General features: G+C 39.0%; 1 protein-coding gene across 3 annotated transcripts in view; it reads left to right on the forward strand.

Moving 5' to 3' along the window:
- The window catches only part of KIF24 (kinesin family member 24), a 59,752-nt gene that overhangs the window by 4,466 nt on the left and 39,562 nt on the right, over positions 1–15,724 (forward strand). For all 3 annotated transcript variants that reach the window (XM_082627819.1, XM_082627821.1, XM_082627820.1), the window contains exon 2: positions 11,889–12,536. In XM_082627819.1, the coding sequence (XP_082483945.1) occupies positions 11,914–12,536 (623 nt within the window). In that variant the 5' untranslated portion in view covers positions 11,889–11,913. The remainder of the gene's footprint in view (positions 1–11,888; positions 12,537–15,724) is intronic.

Raw genomic sequence — 15,724 nt, forward strand, 5'->3', positions numbered from 1 at the left:
AGACTTAGAAATTTTTAAATGTCATAGTGGGGCTCTTGAAAGGAATTGCAGTAATTGCAAAGCATTAGCTACTTAACCATAAACAAAGATGAAGCTTGTTTTTCAGTTACAAAAAGAAACAATCTTTCAAAAACTACTTTTGGGTATAACTCACATGATTTGTATCCCCAAGTTCGCATCCAGCCTGAAGAATTACATTAGGTATCCTATATTCTCATTCTTTGCAGCTGTTGTTTTAAGCAGCTGTCTAGTATCCCTTGTCTTCTTTTAAGACCAGTGGTCTATAGATAGAATAATCCCTAGAGTTTGAAATAACTTAATTCCCTTGTTGGAGGAAAAAGTGTATACTGTATTATCCACCTTTTAATCTCCCACTGATAGTATTGCATTTCTTGTGTTCTTAATTAGGGGTCTTATGCCTAATGTGGGGTACACAAACATCTTAATGCAAGTTCATTGAGAATGTTGGGTTTGTATTGTATCTGTTACTAATGGTGCAGTGGGTTCGGTGACTTTTTTAAAAAGTGATCATTACTAGTGGTTGCCTAGGGCTGGATGGGTTGGGGGTTTAGTATGTAAATGCATTAGAAGCCATCGAATTCACTTTAAATGGGTGAATTCTATGGTATGTGAACTATATCTCAATAAAGTTGTTATATATATATATATTTATTATTATTATTAATTTATTTATTTATTTTGCGGTACGCGGGCCTCTCACTATTGTGGCCCCTCCCGTTGCGGAGCACAGGCTCCGGACGTGCAGGCTCAGCGGCCATGGCTCACGGGCCTAGCCGCTCCGCGGCATGTGGGATCTTCCCGGACCGGGGCACGAACCCGTGTCCGCTGCATCCGCAGGCGGACTCTCAACCACTGCGCCACCAAGGAAGCCCTATTTATTTATTTTTGGCTGTGTTGGGTCTTCGTTTCTGTGCGAGGGCTTTCTCTAGTTGCGGCAAGTGGGGGCCACTCTTCATCCGGTGCGCGGGCCTCTCACTATCGCAGCCTCTCTTGTTGCGGAGCACAGGCTCCAGACGCACAGGCTCAGTAGTTGTGGCTCACGGGCCTAGTTGCTCCGCGGCATGTGGGATCTTCCTAGACCAGGGCTCGAACCCTTGTCCCCTGCATTGGCAGGCAGATTCTCAGCCACTGCGCCACCAGGGAAGCCCTATTTTTTTTAAGTGGTCATTGTCACAGTTTAGGGGAACTCAGTTGAAGAAATATTTCTTGGCGATCAGAAGCTATTTTAGTCCTTGTATTTCATACTACCTCTGTATTAATGAGAGCGTATATAATATGTTCTAATGCCTGCTGACCTTCCCGTGTAGTTCCTTACTTTCAGGAACAGTATATTCATTTAAAACATGTATAATTGAGCAAGTAGAAAGTGGAAAATAGTAAGGTGTTCGAAAAGGCCACTGAGGTTTAGCGTATCAAAGCTGTGTAACCTTAGGCAAGTCACTTAATCATTCAGAGCCTTAGTTACCACATAAAATGAAGGTGTTGGATCAGATCCTAGTTCTCAAATTCTGATGCCCACAGGGCTAACCAATTAAAGTAAATAAATAAAGTTGGTGGGTGTAAAGGAACTGGGAGCAGGGGACCTTGGCGTATGGATAGTATATGTTCTTCTAAAGAGAGCAGCCATAACTCAATTTTGATCCATTGCTGCTTTATCTTATTGTAGGCCCAATGTAACTGTATCTTTAATTTTCAAGAAAAGCAGAAACTGGATATTTTTAATTGTTCCTGCTTTTTAAATATTGCAACTAATTTAACAAAATTTTAAGGGCTTCCCTGGTGGCGCAGTGGTTGAGAGTCCGCCTGCCGATGCAGGGGACGCGGGTTCGTGCCCCGGTCCAGGAGGATCCCACATGCCGCGGAGTGGCTGGGCCCGTGAGCCATGGCCGCTGGGCCTGCGTGTTCGGAGCCTGTGCTCCGCAATGGGAGAGGCCACAGCAGTGAGAGGCCCGCGTACCGCAAAAAAAAAAAAAAAATTTTAAACACTATGCAAGCCAAACTACAAGTTATGAAGGAATCCTTCATGGGCCTAATATAGACAAGATCAGCTATAGACTAGACGATCTCTATTGACCCAGCTAGCTGTAGGATTCTTTTTTTTTTTCCCCTTTATCTTACCTAAATATTATGTGGTACATTCCAAAGGGTATGTGTGAAACATATATGTAAGTTATAAAGCACAATACAAAATGAATAAATACCTAAGACCTAGCAGGTAATATCCCTGTATTCTCTTCCTGTTCACCATTTTCTTGCTCTTCCGTCAGAGATAACCATTATCCTTCATTTTGTATTTAGATACCTAAATAATACACTGGATTTGCTTGCTTTTGAGCCTTATGCAAAGGAACGTAGTTTTCTGGGATTTGTTTTTTTCTTCATGATGTTTCTGAGATTGATAAATTGTTTAGTGTGGTTTGTCCTTTTATCACTATTGTATAATGTTCCATTGTATGAATATACCCAAATTTATCTGTTCTTCAGCCAATGGACATTCAGGTTATTTTGGTTTTGGCTCTTGTGAACAGTGCTGCTGTGAACTTTTTTGTATGTGCCTCCTGAAGCACACATGCAGAATTTTTTCTGAGGTATATACCTAGGAGTTGAGTTGCTTGGTTGTATACTGTATGAACACTCAACTTGGTAAGATAATGCCAAACTGTTTTTCAGTGTTTCTGATTTAGCCCCATGATCCTTTACTCTGAGAGTTCTCCATAACTCTCTGCCTTCTCTAATTTATTGTATTCTCTCCTTCCACACCTTTTTCCCCTTAGTGAAGATAACCTGCCTCACTGCCCCTTATTTTCTTTCTAGACAACTATATGTTCTCTGCCATTAAGAACTTTTCCTCTAACATAATAGAATTATATTTAGAAATAAATATTACACTTTTACAGTTAGATTATAAATAACTTGTTAAAAGTGCCTTTTAAATGCTTTTCCATGCAGAAATATTTATTTTAAAATTTAATGGTCATTTAAAGAACTTTGTAAGTTTTATTTGTCAGGTTTGATCTAAGATTAATTACATTTAAGTTATGTTTACTGTGTGTTTTTTTTAATTACCTCACAAATGATCATGTTATTTCTGGCATTTGTGAACTTTTAGTTGTTTCCAGGGTTGCTCAGCATAAATAATTTGAAATTTTATTGTTGAACGGAGAGGATTTTTTTAAACTTGGGAACATGAATTATTTCTGAAATAACTTTGAATATTTTTCTTTTAAAAAGGCTGTGACACACAGATGCTTTCAACTTTTGTTTTTTCTACTATAAATGTTACCCAAAGCCACATTTTACTTTCCTCTTCATTGTATTCTTTGTAACAAAAATAAATACACCTTTAAAGAGGAATTATTTAATTAACCATTATAAAAATAACAAAGATTATTTGATACTATGAAATCCATGTACAAACGAGTCAGACTTTTTTTCTTTTTTTAAACAGGCTGGTTTATTTTATTTAAAATAAGTAAGGGTAGAGTTCCTAAGATTCTTAATAGAATGAAATTGGCTTTGGTTTATGCATTATTAGACATACTTAATTACTTCTTGAAAACTATTGCCATCACACCCACCTAGAACATGTTTGGTATGCCCTTCTAATTTATTCAACTGAAGCTCTTGAAATTTTCATTCTGTGCTAGAAGAGTGTAAAAAATAACTCAGCCTGTGCATTCTTAATAGCTCTTGACCACAGCTCAAATTTCCCCAGAAAACTTCAATACATTTTCTCAATTTCTTCCATGGTTAATTTTGTTTTTGATAATTATAGAAGTGAACGTTTTAGGAAAAGCGCCTTTCTCTGTTAGATGCTAGTGTAACATCTAAAATTTAATGGTACAATGTTTCTTTTGGGAGTGATAAAAATGTTCTAAAATTGGATTGTGGTGATGGTTGCGCAACCTTGTGAATATACTAAAAACTATTGAATTGTACACTTTAAATGGGTGAGTTTTATGGTATGTGAGTTATATCTCAGTAAAGTTATTAAAGTTTAATGATGTCGTTGAGGTATTTATTGACCCTTTTTTTCCTTTTCCTCTTTGATAATTGAAGTTTTGGGAATGTCACATAAATTTGAGAAACTAAAACTAGCTTGGATGCTTTAGAACTTGGGCCATTTTCCCCCAGTTTTTCTGATTGGCAAGGAATATATAGACCTTAGATTTAAGTTTTCTACTTTTATAGTGATCAAAAACCTCTATTAGAGATATTGAATCTTGACAATTATACAAGCGACAGTAGATTATGCTATTTTCTTCAAATTTGTTTCACTACTTGTTTTTCTCAGTTAAATTAGACTGATTTAAGAAATTTTTTCCTTTATTAGCAGATGTCGTTTAGGTCAGTGAAAAAAGAGCTATGGTAAATAGTATGATCATTTTAACTTTTTTCCAAAGGCCTAAGAAAGGAAAATCACAAAATTTTCAGTCACTAAATGTTAAATAGATTTAAACTAACAATGACACTATATGATTTTATTTTACGACAAATTATAGAAAATACAACTCATCTATAGTGACAGAAAGCGAGGCAAAGATTACCTGGGACCAAGGGTGGAGGAGAGGATTGATTGCCAAGGGGCCTTAGGAACTTTTCTGATGGGACTGTCTTGATTGTATTTTGATTAATGTGGTGGTTACATGGGTATATATTTGTCAAAACTTATGGAACTGTACACTTAAAATGGGTCTAGTTTGTTATACATAAATTATACCTCAGTAAAGTTGATTAAAAGAAAATCAATTGAAATGACCACACATACACATGACTTATATTTGTATCAAGTGTTGGTCTTTTGATATGTAGCATCATCTAGTGTTTCCACATTATATATAGTAACCAGGCACTTATGTCAACTGTTTATGCCAATGAAGGAGAGAAAAGTATTTGTACAATTGTCATCGATGAAACAGTATTACATTAGTAGAAGCCTACACATAGCATTACTATTAATTAATTAGTATATTTTGCAAGTATAGTACATCTACTTCAGTATATCTAATTTCTTACCTTTCGATTCTGTTATGTATTCAGCTTTTCATCAATCGAATAATAGAAACCATCTTTTAATAGTGTTAAAAGTTTTTAATATGTTTTATCTATTTGTTTCTAATAAGTCAACACTTCCTACATGCCAGGCACAGTGATCCAGTGCTGAATAAGAGCATAGCTCCATCCTTATGGAGTACTTTACAATTTTCAAATTACTTTTACATAAATAATTTTTTTTTTTTTTTTTTTTTGCGGTACGCGAGCCTCTCACTGTTGTGGCCTCTCCCGTTGCGGAGCACAGGCTCCGGACGCGCAGGCTCAGCGGCTGTGGCTCACGGGCCCAGCCGCTCCGCGGCATGTGGGATCTTCCCGGACCGGGGCACAAACCCGTGTCCCCTGCATCGGCAGGCGGACTCGCAACCACTGCGCCACCAGGGAAGCCCTAGTTTTACATAAATAATTTTATCACATCCTTTGAGAGAGGGAAATAAAACTCAGAGAAACTAAGTGACTTTGTCCAAGGTTACACAGCTAAATGACTGAGAGTTATCTGATTCCAAATTCAGGTTCAGGCAGTTTAGGTGGGTAGAGTTACAAAGTGTAGGTAGATGAACGGAAAACTTGAGGGGACATGTTAAATAGTTGGATCTTATCCACATCCTGGAATGTGAATAAACTTCCTTAATTGTGTATAAAGTTGCATGTATTCCCCTTCCAGTTTATCTTCTCTGCCACCAGGATAAGAAAGTTTGAATTTCTGCCAACTGGATTTCTTCCAAGACTCTATTTCTGATTGTTACCCCAACAGCTGAGACCTAGCAGTCTCTGGGTTTGTCACGAAGGAGCACTCTGCATACTAGTGGCATTGAACGTGAGTGGGCCCTACATGTAAAAACCTGCCCATCTGGCCTCCATTGGATTTTGCTGATTTGCAGGGCATTTTCCAGGTGGTGGCAGCTGTGAAAGATTCCATGCTGCAGCACAGATCTGCAGGAGACAGCCACTCTGTTGAGCAGGGTAGATAGAGGGCCTGTTAGGGGGGCTGGCAAGGAGCTGTCTTTGCAGCTACTTTTTAAGGAGGCAGCATGGAATAGTGCAAAGAACATGGGAGTAGCCATGAGAAGACCTAAGTCTGAATCTTAGAACTGTCACTTGAGAGCTGTGTTACCTTGGGCAGGCAACTCACTGATTCATTCCAGTCTTTCTCCTCCTAAGTAAAATGAGGGCATGATATGTGCATTATGGATGAATCTCATAATCATTATGCTAAGTGAAAGAACCCAGATACAAAAAAGAATATATTGTATAATTCCATTTATATAAACTTTTAGAGAAGCAGACTTATATATAATGGCAGAAACATCATACAGATCAGTGGTTGCCTAGGGCCAGGGGCAGAGGGAAGGATGGAATGCAAAGAGGCGTGAGGAATCTTTTGAGGATGATGGAAATATTCTGTATTTTAATTACGGTGGTGGTTTCACAGGCGTATTCAACTGTCAAAACGCATGGATTTGTACCCTATTGTGCACACACACCCAAAAGGGGATCTTGAAGCTATTTCAGGGCTTAATAAGAAAGAATGGAGGGAATTCCCTGGCGGTCCAGTGGTTAGGACTTAGCGCTTCCCCTGAAGGGGACATGGGTTCCATCCCTGGTCAGGGAACTAAGATCCCGCATGCTGTGTGGCACGGCCAAAAAAAAGAAAGAAAGAAAGAAAAAATTGAAATAGATTTGGATTATTTACCATTTGTACAGGAGGGGAGAGAAGCAGCATGGATTGGTATTTGTGTTGTGTATTTGTAGGCTGTATATTTACCCTTTCTGCTCTAGGTTACCCAGTAAAGTTATAGCTAATATAATAGGAATTCTCCAACACTAAACAAAATCAACAATCATCCATCTTGACCTCTAACTCTTCCTTTACCCCTTTGTCATTTTTATCTGGATTTTTATGAACTAGTAATAGTAGGGGACATTTGAAATCAGACAGATTTCTTAAAATACTTGAAATACTTAATTTACTAAAAATTTTAATCTATATTCCATTGTCCAGTCATTCCGCTTCTTAGTGGTTATTATATCATATCACTTCTATGTTGAGGAACTCTACTGACATCCTTATAGTCACAGTGCAACAAAGATGTCAATGGTAAATGCTTAACTCCAGTATGTAAGGAGGGCTGCAAGAAATAAAATGGAAATGACTTGCCCTCCCCAGCCCCCCAAATTCTCATCCTGTATTCTATTAGTGATTGTAAATGCCTCAATGTCCTGCTTAATAAAGCCTCCCAGAAGCCACAACTAATTGTTTGGGGTTGACACTGAAGTCAGAACTTGATCTAGAAATACTATTCAGTAACTCAAATATGAAGTGAGTAGTGACTTTCCTGGATTAGCTACTTGTAGCTGTATAGCGTTATTCCTGATCTTCAAAGGGAAGAGAAGGGCCGGTGTGGTTGTGCTTATTCTATCCCCTCTTTCCCTAATGCCCAGGCCCTCTCTGCTTAAGACTTGCCAGGAATACATAACCTTTAGCTGGATGTGGGACAAAGGGCAGCTACTTCTAAAACAGAGATATGTGTTTCTTGGAAGAAAACTGATTTTAGGTTTTGGCCAGGAAATATACAAGATGAAGCTCTCAAAGACTAAGGCAATTGATAGAAACACATGGAATATATAAAAGCCATGAGTTAATAATGAATTTGAACCTGCCTCGCCCCCTCAAAAAAAAGCAAAAGCAAAACCCCAAAAGAATTCATTGGACACCGTCCAAAATAACTAGGGCACTACTACTACTTAACTCTGAAAATTAGAGATTAAAAGAAAGAATACTTCTATGCCCGCCTTCATGTGCAAACTCTACTTTGGATAATCAAATAGCCCTAGTTGTTGACAGAAAGTTTTTCTTTATCGGAAAACTCCACAAAGAATGATAGATTCAGAAAATCACCATTTTGCAACCCCAGTGAAATAACTGAGGCAGGTAGCGATCAACAGAGGATGAAACCATTGGATTGATTGGTTGATGAGAGAACTTTACAATGAAGGAAATCAGTCTGCAATTTGCAGACATTTGTATGTATTCTGATGTGATGTATTATGAAGCACATGATAACATCTATGAAGTATTTTTGCCCCAAATGTGGAACTTGATTCTAAGATAGGGTTGCCAGATTAAGCCAACACAAAACAGGACACTTAACCACTGCGCCACCAGGGAAGCCCCAACAGGGTTTTAAAAATAGAATTCTGGTATAACCAGACTAAATAAAATAGTTTATGTAAAGTACTTAAGCATAGCGCTTGGCATAAAATAAAACTTAGTAAATTTTAGTTTCATCAGATCATCAAGGTAGTATGACCATCAGCTGAAATAATGGGACTGGCTTTGTTATATAAAATGTTTTTTTTAACAGGGTATTTATTTATTGTTTTGTATTTATTTTTGGCTGTGTTGGGTCTTTGTTGCCCTGCGCGGGTTTTCTCTAGTTGTGGCGAGCTTGCGGTTTGAGGGCTTCTCATTGCGGTGGCTTCTCCTGTTGTGGAGCACGGGCTCTAGGCATGCTGGCCTCAGTAGTTGCAGCACGTGGGCTCAGTAGTTGTGGCACATGGGCTCTAGGACACACGGGCTTTGTTGCTTCACAGCATGTGGAATCTTCCCGGACCAGGGATCGAACCCATGTCCGTTGCATTGGCAGGCAGATTCTTAACTACTGCACCACAAGGGAAATCCCTATATAAAATGCTTCTTTGACCTATATGAAGTATTCAGGGTGATATTGGTAAAGACATTGTATATATTAGGCTCTTCTTGCTTGTAAGGACCCTGAGATTGTGTCCATTACCTTGGGTGATGGGTCTTGTAGAGAGTTAGGAAATAGAAAAAATGGTTCCATAACCACATAAGCAGGCTTAATGGAGTCTTCTTTTTTGTTTTTGTTTTTTTTGGATGTGGACCATTTTTAAAGTCTTTATTGAATTTGTTACAATATTGCTTCTGTTTTATGTTTTGGTTTTTTGGCCATGAGGCATGTGGGATCTTAGCTCCCCTAGCAGGGATGAAACCCACACCCCCTGCATTGGAAGGTGAAGTCTTAACCACTGGACTGCACGGAAGTCCCTTAATGGAGTCTTTTAATCATTTAGTTGCCTTAGGTAAAAAGTAGAAGTGGTAGAACCTTCTGTCCTGAAGGTTAGGCCACGATAGTAAGAGGCCCGCGCACCACGATGAAGAGTGGCCCCTGCTTGCCACAACTAGAGAAAGCCCTCGCACAGAAACGAAGACCCAACACAGCCATAAATAAATAAATAAATAAATTTAAAAAAGTTTTTTAAAAAAGCCAGCCTAGATGCAACAGGAGAAATAAATTCCATCTCTTTTTTTTTTTTTGTGGTACGCGGGCCTCTCACTGTTGTGGCCTCTCCCGTTGCAGAGCACAGACTCCGGACTCACAGGCTCAGCAGCCATGGCTCACGGGCCCAGCCGCTCTGCGGCATGTGGGATCTTCCCGGACCGGGGCACGAACCCGTGTCCCCTGCATCGGCAGGCGGACTCTCAGCCGCTGCACCACCAGGGAAGCCCAATTCCATCTCTTGATGGAAGGACCTGCAAAGAATTTGTGACTTTTCTTTTTAATCTACCACAGATGGAAAAGGGCAGGATGAGTTTAGAATGTGTTACTTATTAGCCCCTTTGGCCTTTTCTTTAGCCTAAGTAGCATTTCCTCCAACATTTATTACACAGGCTCCTTTTTTAAAAAAAAATTATTTGGTTGCATGGAGTCTTAGTTGCAGCAGGCGGGCTCCTTAGTTGTGGCTTGTGGGCTCCTTAGTTGCAGCACATGGACTCCTTAGTTGTGGCATGTTAACTCTTCGTTGCAGCAGGCATGTGGGATCTAGTTCCTTGACCAGGGATCAAACCCGGGCCCCTTGCCTTGGGAGTGCAGAGTCTTACCCACTGTGCCACCAGGGTAGTCCCAACACAAGGTCCTTTAATCATCACTTTTACCTGGCCCTGACCTCTTTCTCTGTGTCTCCTAAAGTGAAGATAAAATATAAATTGCAATGAAAAACAAAAAAGCTTTACCAAGAACTAACTAATTAATAGGGCTTCCCTGGTGGCACAGTGGTTGAGAGTCCGCCTGCCGATGCAGGGGACACGGGTTCGTGCCCCGGTCCGGGAGGATCCCACATGCCGCGCAGCGGCTGGGCCCGTGAGCCATGGCCGCTGAGCCTGCACATCTGGAGACTGTGCTCCGCAACGGGAGAGGCCACAACAGTGAGAGGCCCACGTACGGCAAAAAGAAAAAAAATGAACTAACTAATAGAATTTTGAAAACTCTGAATTATTATTATTTTTTTTAATAAATAAATAATTTATTTAATTTTGACTGCATTGGGTCTTCATTGCTGCGTGCGGGCTTCCTTTAGTCGCAGCTAGCAGAGGCTACTCTTCGTTGCGGTGCAGGGGCTTCTCATTGCGGTAGCTTCTCTTGTTGCAGAGCACTGGCTCTAGGCGCGCAGGCTTCTGTAGTTGTGGCGGATGGGCTGTAGAGCACAGGCTCAGTAGTTGTGGCACATGGGCTTAGTTGCTCCACGGCATGTGGGATCTTCCTGGACCAGGGCTCAAACCCGTTTGCCCTGCATTGGCAGGCAGATTCTCAACCACTGCGCCACCAGGGAAGCCCCCCAAAACTCTGAATTATTTAAAATAAATTGTAAAGAGAAAATGTAGTTTACTTACTTTTGAATATTCTCTTGAACTTGAACTTGATTAACAGTGATTAACTGTTTGTTAACAGTGATTAACAGTGATTAACTCCTCAGGGAGTTCTCCAGGATTTTAATAGTAGACCAGGATTATGTGTTATTACCACATCATTTGTTAGTATTTAATTAAATAGTTTGGTGTTAAATTTTTTAAGCATTTTACTGTATAATCATTTAAAATCTTGACCATAGTGTTAAATTTCCTAGGTAAATTCTTTTTTTTTAATTAATTAATTAATTAATTAATTTGGTTGCACTGGGTCTTAGTTGTGGCAGGTGGGCTCCTTAGTTGTGGCATGCGAAACTTTTAGTTGCGGCATGCATGTGGGATCTAGTTCCCTGACCAGGGATCAAACCCAGGTCCCCTGCATTGGGAGCACAGTCTTAACCACTGTGCCACCAGGGAAGTCCCCCTAGGTGAATTCTTTTATTTATGTTCTGTATAGGTAGACATCTACAACCTTTTAGAATAATCTGAAATCCTGAATTAGTAGGTTCTAAATTAATGATGTTTTTACCTCTTTATTCAACTAACTTCTGCCAATACTCAGCAAACACAAATGTGATTTCCTCTGAGTTATATTCATTTATGATCCTCTGTGGTCCACTATTTAATTCTGCTTTCCATTCTGAAAGAGCTCTTAACCTTTGTTCATTAATCATGGGAAACAGTTGTGCAACATGCCTTGACATTAACTTGAGCATCTAAAATTAGTCCTGTAACAATCAGCAGTTGGGAACAAGGTTTTAGTAGTTTGTGGTATATGTTAAGTAGACGTTGCAAGGTTGGAAGGAACTCCCTAGAAATAAGTAAGTGACTTGTGTTATGTGTGTGTGCATGTACCTGTGTGTATACACAATTGAAAGTCTCTTTTTATTAAGCAGATGGACAAATTACATCTGTTACTACAAATGCACTATAAGCATCTTTATGCACTATGCTGTTTAATCATTTTAGAAGAAAAATATATTTATTGAAAACCTGGTATGCTAGAATGGATTTTTCTGCATGTTTCTTTTGTGGTGTTCATTTTTTAAAGGAATAATTGTATTATATATACTATATTTCAAGTGAATGAATTTTTTTTTCTCTTCAGAGTTTATAGAAATCCATTCACAAAAATGACATCCTGGTTATATGAATGTCTTTGTGAAGCTGAACTAGCACAGTATTATCCTCATTTTACTGCCCTTGGCCTTCAGAAAATAGATGAATTAGCCAATGTTACAATGAAGGACTACTCCAAATTGGGAGTCCATGACATGAACGACCGCAAACGTCTCTTCCAACTTATCAAAGTCATTAAGATTATGCAGGAAGAAGATAAAGCAGTCAGTAGCCCAGAGTATCCTCTACAGACAAGCAGTCTGTGCATCAAGCCTCAGAAATCTAGATCTGGCCCTCGAAGGCAACTGCATTTTGATTCTTCTGCTGACAACAAAAACAGAACTACCAGCAACAATCAGTTTGAGCTGTGCAATTTATCACATTCGTCTGCAAGTGAACAGAAGTCTAGTTACCTAAAAGTACTAGAGCATTTGCTACCAGATGATTCCCAGTACTGTACAAAAACAAGAATTCTGAATGCCACAGCTGCTGATTCCTACCTACAAGAAGAAACTAACACTTCACTCTTTTCATCAAATCACTTTTCTCCGATACAGGGAGATTGTGATAGTCCCGTTATGCAAAGAGTCTGTCATGTTTCAGGGTATAACTATGGAATCCCTCATTCCTATATCAGGTAATAACTTATTTTTTTCTTTTTTAATTTTGGAGGGAGGGTAGCCTTAGGCAAGGGCAGGCTTCTCCAGGACCAGAGGAGACCAACTATTACATTTTTACAGAAAATGATAGTGAACAGCTTCTGCAGTGATAATGGAAGTAACTTGATAGGGCAAAATTAATGAAGAATTTGGACTTTCCAGCTGGGAGATGATATTGTTCATATGCATCAAGCAGCTGCTACTTACCAGGGTCTGCTATTATTCCTATAGCAGACATATTTTTATTATTATAGTGTAACATGATACATCGAATGCATCCATGAAGGTAAAATATCAATAGTTAACTAGCCTCTGCAGTGAAAAACAAAAATTACACAATCCACAGGATTTTTTTTAAGGCTATCAAATTCACTTCAGCCAGGAGGCATGAAGCTTAGTTAAAAACAGCTGTTTAATTCAACTAGTTGAATTAAATAGGTCTTTGGAGCAATTGATTTACCTGCACATATTGAAATATGGTCCTGATTTTGAGTGCTTTCTACAATCCCAGCCCTGGAAGGACAGGTGATTTTGGTTATTTCAAAGAGTAAGACACTTTTGATGGAGTTTAGAGTTTGGTTGTCAGAGTGACAGTGCTTTGAGTTAGAATTTGAAATAAGGTCCCTAAGAGGTGAAATATCAAGTAATCCCTAATACCAACCTTGGTATATGATAGAAAATACATTCTTTTAAAACTAATATGTATTGTTTGTTTTGTTATTTTAAAAGTTATAGATGGTGAGTTGTGGAGAATAAAATACATTCTTAAGCCACTTTTAAAAAAAAATAAAAGACTATTATTCATACCTTAAAACAAAGTATTTACCTCTGGTCTTATATTGGCTAAGGTTTCAGAGGATTTCATAACCAACTAGTTTTTTTATTCTAAAAAAATAGAAGACCCAATTTTAAAGGTAAAAATGCCTTTAGTTATTTGAAATACATAAGTGAATAATATAGTGTTTCTGGAAGAAAAAAAAATTTTTTTTTTTGGTTTGGTTTAGCAAAGCACAGAGCATATAGTACTGTTTTCTTCTTTCAGTTGTGAAAGGACTAGATTGTTCTATGATCATCAATGCCAGGATTGTTGCTGTCCTATTGGTTAGCTCAGTGGTGAAAGAACAAATAGTTTCTTGAATGTTAGTCTTTTTTTTTTTTTTTTTTTTTTGCGGTACGTGGGCCTCTCACTGTTGTGGCCTCTCCCCTTGCGGAGCACAGGCTCCGGACGCGTAGGCTCAGCGGCCATGGCTCACGGGCCCAGCCGCTCCGCGGCATGTGGGATCTTCCCGGACCGGGGCACGAACCCGTGTCCCCTGCATCGGCAGGCGGACTCTCAACCACTGCGCCACCAGGGAAGCCCTTGAATGTTAGTCTTTTATTGAACAACACATAAAAATCTAAATTGGAATTATTTATAAATAGAATAAAGATGTGACTTTGCATTATTTATTTAGATAGAATGGATATTTTAGTTTAAATATTGCTGTTTTATTTATTTGGCAAATATAAAGTACCACCTCTGCTTGCCCTGATCCTAGATATAAAGATAATTAGGATATCTGGAGACTCTCAGACTCTTAGGGGGCAGGGTAAGTGGGAAGACAGGCAACCATATAGTGAGATAAGTGCTCTCACAGAGGTTTGTACGTGGCAAACCCAGAACGAAAGCTATTCAATTGAGCTTTCTCACTTTATATCATTATTTTCATACTCTTCCCATTCCTTATTATATTAGAGAAATGGAGGTAAGAAAGTACATTTTCCCCAGTAATTCTCAATATTGTCTTCTCACCCAAACCCTAAGTAGGAGCCAGAGTTTCAGAACCCTGAGAAACTCCCTCACCAACTTAAGGCTTCCTATTAGTGAGCCATCCCTGTCCAAAGAGCATTCTCTTTGGATACCTCAAATCAGGTAAGTTCAAAATAAATTACTGGACTCAGAACTTTAATAAAAGTCTAAGGCATTTAGATAATTGGCTGCCCTGACTTATTTAAGATCTTGAACAGACCTAACTCTAGATGTATTAACTCTGCATGTCAGACAGATATATTTTATTTCTTCTAGGGAAGGTTGAGCAGTAAAAGCAGAGCATTTTAGAATACATTAAAACTTTGTTGTTTTTTTTTTTTCTGGGGAATTCCTTGGCGGTCCAGTGGTTGGGACTCAGCGCTTTCACTGCTGGCCCGGGGTTCAGTCCCTGGCTGGGGAACTAAGATCCGCAAGCCATGCAACATGGCCAAAAAAGAAAAAAATTGTTCTTTTCTTATAAAAAAATCTAGCAAAAGAAGATGCAAAAGAAGAGAAAATAGAACAGTGAGCCCCCACATGCCCATCATTCACTTTCAATGATTGTCAAGATTTTGCCACACTTACTGTCAAAATGGTACATTTTTTTAGACGTCTACTCTACATTGGTTAAAAAAACAAAACATGCTTCAAAGGGCTTGAGTAGTCTTTTTTTTTAAATTGGCGTATAATTGCTTTATAATGTTGTGTTAGTTTCTGCTGTACAATGAAGTGAATCAGCTGTATGTATACCTGTATCCCCTCCCTCTTGGACCTTCCTCCCACCCACCCCCCATCCCACCCATCTAGGTCATCACAGAGCACTGAGCTGAGCTTCCTGTGCTTCACAGCATGTTCCTCAACCAAGGAATATTGCCTCAATATTCTGGATGTTAAGGGTGATGAGTTCACTGAAGTCAGCCAGAGAAGAAATGTATCTAAATAGAAAGATGCATTAGTGGTGAATTAGCACCAGTCATAAAATTGTCCTGGGAAGAGGAAATATAGGATTGTGTTCTAACAAATAAATATATATCAGGGTAGGCAAAAAGAGGATGCGAGGAAATAAGACAAAGGGAGTGCCAGAATGTACCTGGGAGAAACAGGAGGAAAATACATTGAAACCTACCACCAAATTCAAGGTATTTAATAAACCCGGGTAGGATTAAAAAAAGAAATTAGATTGAATGGTCCAGAAAACAGTAAATGTACAATAATAACTGGTTTGAAAGGAAGCAAGAAACCTGCTTTTGGGTGGGGTGGAGTAGAGAAGGAGATAGAAGTAATCAGGAGGATTTATAGCGAATAAAAGAACTCAGTGTCAACACTTCAGTATGTAACATATTGTGTGTATATGTGTGTGTGCGTGTATTACACCTA

Source organism: Mesoplodon mirus (assembly GCF_964341445.2).
Source record: "Mesoplodon mirus genome assembly, chromosome: 1".
NCBI classification, from domain to species: Eukaryota; Metazoa; Chordata; class Mammalia; order Artiodactyla; family Ziphiidae; genus Mesoplodon; species Mesoplodon mirus.